The sequence below is a fragment of the Lactuca virosa genome, chromosome 5 (assembly GCF_052849685.1).
Source record: "Lactuca virosa cultivar CGN04683 chromosome 5, Lactuca_virosa_CGN04683_v6, whole genome shotgun sequence".
In the NCBI taxonomy this organism is placed as follows: Eukaryota; Viridiplantae; Streptophyta; class Magnoliopsida; order Asterales; family Asteraceae; genus Lactuca; species Lactuca virosa.
Genome location: NC_136430.1, coordinates 309,781,769 through 309,787,768, shown reverse-complemented (window position 1 = coordinate 309,787,768; position 6,000 = coordinate 309,781,769). Strand labels below are relative to the sequence as shown.

Here is a 6,000-nt window from a genome sequence, read left to right as displayed (position 1 = left end):
TTAAAAATGATTAAGAATGTGATTTTTTTTATTAAAACCGTCTTTAAATCTATATTACCATAACACTATCCAATGTAAACTTACTATCTTTAATATATTGCTAATAAATTTTTTTATACTACATGTGTTTGATTTTTATAAGATAAAATCTGTTTTCGCGTTTTCGCAAGATATTTATGTTTTCGCATAAACCTACTTATATATATATATATATATATATATATATATATATATATATATATATATATATATATATATATATAGTGCTAAGTTCAAATGTGGATTTACATCTATTGTGAGGACATGTGGACAATGTTATTCTGTGAAAATGACAAAGAAAATATATAGTTATGCATTAATACAAAATCACCATCTTACATCAAGCTTTGAAAAACGCCGTGGGTTGTAGGTTTGACATTGAAGCCACGCTGCGCCTGACACCTATTAGAACATTGGTTACAAATAATCACTCTTTTTTCTAAGGCATCATACTTTGGAAAATCTACTTGATTATAACATTTTACTTTCAAAATTTTATTCTTTTTATATTAGAGAAAAGTGATTTGTATGTCAATGACATTGCTATAATCGAGTAGATATAAAAGTAAAATGTTGTAATAGGAAGAAATGGATGTATGATGCTATAATAAACAGATCAATGAAAGTACATTGTTATTTCTCGTCGATAACCTTGTTTCTTTTTGCTTAATGATGATAGTTCTTGTTTTTTGTTTTTCTATTAAGTGTTGTCTGGATAAATGATTTTTGAAAATGTTTGAGAAAATAACGGCATATTTAGGAACTAGAAGGAAAATAAATGAGGGCCAAATTTGTAAAAACTTAGGACTTAATGGGAAAAGTCTCATTTCCCTTGCCTTTCACTATCGTACTTTTGGCATTAAGTTAAAAAGAAGGATTCGGTATATAATTCAACTCAACGGATTAAGTGTTTTTTTTTTCATTCCGCATAGTGATGTTTGAATAAAGTGTTAGAATGGATAAATGATGTGTTTGCAGAGTAATTGTATATAAACAAAGACTGTGTCTTATATGGATTGAGTGAAGCGTCTATATGTGAGTAAATGACCATTTTATATTTTCTGTCTATAAGTGATGCTTAATAACAAATGACTGTTCAAAATTGTAAATGACAAAGTTAAAACATGTTGAATACTTAAATAAAGAACACATGTGAATAAGTGATCATTTTACCCTTACAGTAAGACTTGTTCATATAGAGATATCACACAAGTTAACGGGTTTCAACACAATTGAGTAACATGTTTTGGCATGAAAAAAGATGTTCCGATAATATACTTGGAGAAATCCTGTAGAACTTAATTTTTTGTTTATGCGATTCTAAAATGTTATATATATGTAGGGTTTAGTATTTGAATTTAATGTAGAATGTCGCAGGGAGATCTATTTATAATGGAAAAAATTCACATATGACTGCTTGTGGGCCAGGGTCTACAAACCCAAGAGGTCACCATCTGGTCCAACCTCTGGTCAGCCTTCAAGTCAGGATTCTGATGAAGAAACTAACAAATTGCCCTGGTAGTGGCAATGAGGCCAAAAGGCAAATCATACTCCACAATTTGACACTATGATCATGGATTATTTAAAAACTACTTACATGTAAATTGAAGCAACCAATTTAAATGTGTTTATGTCTCAAAATAGGATTGAAACAAAGATAACATACTTGATTTGATGAATCTCAAGATAAAGATAATAATCGTTTCTTTTTTTAGTGCATTCGGAGCCGGACCAAGAGTACATTGAGTAATCTCGTAACTCGGAACAATCAATAATTATCTTTACATCAACATCTACATAATGTTATGTTCTCACTTAACATGAGAAAATTTGTTGACTAATGCATGAAGATCAACCACAATCTCACAAAATTGAGGAACTTTGCAGTTTAGTTACCAAAAATGTACATAAAAAATAGCAATCAAAACGAGCATTTGTTAAATGTTGTTCACACCATAACCATGGATGATGGCACTTGATCATGTTTTATGCTAATATAATATAATTGGCTTCAAACGGAAAACATAATCATGCATGCGCATTATCAATCACCATCAATAATTTATTAAAGTACATATCGTAAACAAACATTACAATGACTTTTAATGGTAAAGCATACGTTTCTTGGGATGAAAGAGAGCTCTAGACCGATATGTTGAGTAGAAGATATCCTTCAAAAAAGTAAATTGTATGAGGGCAAATAGAACGATTAGCTCAGCAACAAAAACAGCGACCATGATTGGTATCCATTTCAAATTCTTATTGTAATAAAGTACGAAGAAGCTCGCACTAAATGCAATCATCATGGTCACGATAGAGAGGTAGAGTGTTGCAAGACTAAGCATCAGTTTTTTGGGTAGTACTTCCAAGAAATCACGTTCAGCATAACGACTTGTGAACATAGATAGCAACATGAGGATCGAGGCTGAAGAGAATATTAATGAAAGCGCATCTGCGATCAGAAAAGTAAGGAAGGCTGGTTTGTGGAGCAACATCGGAATACCAGTGTTCTGATCATATCCACCTGGAGCTGTAAAAGAAGCTGTAAATACCATTGTTGCTATAATTGTCGCACCCACCAAACATTGTGGAGCTGTTTCCTTTATCCACTTCTCACTTTCGGCAAGTAGCTTATCATGGTTCTTTGTGAATATTTCATATGGTGTTTCACCAACTCTGTTCTTCTTTATTCGATAAGCAGGAGGGATCATATGTTTTACTACCTGTAACACATACATATTCAATCATCTTTAGTACACTGTCAAAAACAATTACTGTTGTCTGTGGTTTATAAATTTAAATCTCAGATACGATATATTCTGGAAAGTCAATGTCGCTTGACGAACTTATCAGAAGCTAGCCATTTTTTTTTGAAACAGAAAATTTAATCTATTCTTATTCTACTCTTAATACCACTTATGTCCTAAGTGGGACTTAACCCTGACCTCATGAAGGGAGGGCAGACACCATACCTCTAGGCAAAAGGCCTTTTGGTAGAAGAAGCTAGCGACTAGCAGCATGCGTTAAATATGCTAACCCAAAATTTTGTATAGGTTCAAAGTGTGTGTGTGTGTGTGTGTGTGTGTGTGTGTGTGTGGGGGGGGGGGGGGGGGGGGGGAGGGATTTCGTCTGGGCTCAGCCCTTTGGATCACCCCTTTGACCCCCCACCTTCCGTCATGCTCGGGATCAAACTCGCATTATACAACTGTGACTTCACATGGCTAAACTTGTATTAGATCACAATTTGATTCTCTTAGGTACTAATTGTTCACTTAAATAGTTGTTGATTGATGACATATATATTGGATTTTTTTATTGCAAAATAGTGTTTATAGTTGTATGTCTATATAAAAAGCATGATATGAAGAAAGAAGGATTATTGATCATAAGCTTGAAAGAAAGGTGAACCTGGAACCATAATAACTCCCGTTGCATTTGTAGAGCAACTCCTGGTACGTCCTGATATATTTTCGGATTTGCAATCATTGCGACTATATGCAACATATTATTGCCATTTTTGTCTTCAATAGTGGTTATTAACTCTTTCATTGAGCCAATCTCGTATAACAAATTATATATAGCTTCTTGGCGATGTTTGACAGCTATGTGAAATATACTTAACCCTTCATCATCTAACGTCCACATTAAATCTGGATATGACAAAATAAGCTCGATTATAAATTTTAAATTACCCATTTTTGCGGCAATAAAGGGTATTCTAGATGGGTATGTTATCTTCTTATGGTGTTCCTCTTCAATTTCCACAGGTGGCCCTAGGAGTATTTCATCAATCTCATTATTAGGCATTATGGCGATCTTATTCCAAATTATTCTTAATAATTGCAAGGGGTCGCTTTCCTTTTGTACTACCCTCACACGGAATACTGCAAAAACGTAAAACAACATCCAATTAGATCATCATACTAGATACCTTAAGGATCTCAAAATATGAATTTTCATTATTATGAAGGAAAACTGTGGATACGCCATGTAGTTATTGAAGTTGAAGAAAAAAAATTCATGTAGGAATTAATATGAGCTATGTCCACGATGTTCCAGGTAAACACCCAAGAAAGTTGTGGAAGTGTAGAAGCGGAACTGATGGTAAGTAATAAGACATAAGCAACAAATATTGAATTTTGTTGCAAATCTACGTGCAAAGGTTTTCTTGCTTTCTGTTAAAAGTATTGGTGTTGGTTCAAACTTGACATTCCTTGATTTTGCAAGGATTAAATGTAAATTAGTTAAATGATGTTTTTGTTATTTATTTTTGTGTTCTGGGTTGTTTGTGACATTATTAGAAAGTGATGGGTTGCGGTGCAATTTACATCCTTCTTGTCCAGGTCAATACGCGGGTTGAAGAATCCGGTTACCCGAAATATATAAGGTGTTGTGCAGCTCATTTGGATCATTTTTTACACATACAAACATTTCAGAGCTCTTAAGGAAACTCTCTCGCTCTTCTTTGTTGTATAGAGTTTAGGGTTTGTATATTTCTTTTGTGTTAATCAATGTTCTTGATCTTCATCATAGATTAGGTTGATGTAGTGAGGCTTTCTTTTGTAAGTAAGTGAAAACCATCTGACTCTTTGTCCTCAAATGATATAATAGATGATGATGTTGGGAATATCTTTCTACGTGTTTTCACACGGTATCAGAGCTCTAGGGCTCCGATTTTGTGCTCCAATGATCATCTGTAATCTGACGTTCATCCAAATCAAAAGGTACTTTCTTGATTCTTTTTTGTAGATCTTCACAATTTGGTTAGCCTTGGGGTTTTCGTTGAAATCTTTGGTTCATTTAACATGTTTGTGAACATTTAGGGTTCTTTCGTTTCCGATCTAGGGTTTTCCTTTTGGATTTTCTCCTAAATCGAAAACGTTCTTTGTTTAGTGTGTTATTTCTTAAGATCCTGGTACTGCGAGTTCTTGTGTATTCTTGCAGGTTTGTCTTCGAGTGGAGATCCTTGAGTGACAATTTGTCTTCAAGTGGAGATCCTTGATTGATGAATCACATTTGATTAGTTCTTCGATAAGCCAGTCCCGTTCTCTGAAATAACTCTCCTGAGAACAAATTTCATCACCGTTAAATCTTGTAGGGAATGAAGAAACAGGAGTCGATCTGTGTTGGTTCTCTGGCTTATTGCTTAGTTGTGAGCATTTCTTGTTCCCTTCTACTCTTATTCTAGCTTTAGTTGTGGGAGATCCTAGTTGTCTTGAGTACACCAATTATTGTTTGTTGTTATTTGATCTTTGTAATTATTTTTTCGACTATGTGATTCATGTCTTGGGCCCAACATACCGTGGTGACCATCTAGACGCTAAAGGGTCATAGTTTTCTGTGGTTTCTCTGTGTGTTTTCTTTGATTGTTGTTTTTTGTGCTTGCTATTTGGTTGACTTTGTGTTTGCACTATGACTGGATCTACTCCTCCCAGTGTTGAGTCTAGTAGTGGTTCTAAGGTTGATCCTGTGAACTACAATGATCCTTTATACATACATCCATCAGATAATACTGTTACTACAATTGTAAATTTCAAGTTAATTGGGACCTAAAATTTTCGTGTGTGGTGTAGCTCCATGATTAGAAGCCTTAAGGTTGGGAATAAAATGGGATTTGTAGATGGGACTGTAATAAAGGACTCTACTGAGGAACTTAAAACATTAAAATGGGAACATGCTAATGTTGTAGTGCGTTCTTGGATCCTTGGATCATTGTGCTGTAGATATCTGGAATGAGCTTTTTGAAACTTATAATAAGGCAGATGGGTCTGTTATTTTTAATATACATCAACGCATTAACTCACTTAATCAAGATAGGTCTTCATTGTCTGAGTATTTTAATAAACTTGATACTCTTTGGAAAGAATTTGATGGTCTTACTAATCTTGCTGAATGTACTCGTGAAGCTGCTACTAAATATGATGATCATTCAAAACTTATAAAGTTAATGTAGTTCTTAAG

At 34.0% G+C, this 6,000-nt stretch overlaps 1 protein-coding gene across 1 annotated transcript in view; it reads right to left on the bottom strand.

Moving 5' to 3' along the window:
• Positions 1-2,057: 2,057 nt before the first annotated feature.
• The window catches only part of LOC145111854 (uncharacterized), a 35,514-nt gene continuing 31,571 nt past the window's right edge, over positions 2,058-6,000 (bottom strand). The window contains exons 5-6 of the mRNA XM_079048100.1: positions 3,448-3,923; positions 2,058-2,762 (exon numbers count right to left, since the gene is read on the bottom strand). Coding sequence (XP_078904226.1) covers positions 2,142-2,762; positions 3,448-3,923 — 1,097 coding nt within the window. The 3' untranslated portion in view covers positions 2,058-2,141. The remainder of the gene's footprint in view (positions 2,763-3,447; positions 3,924-6,000) is intronic.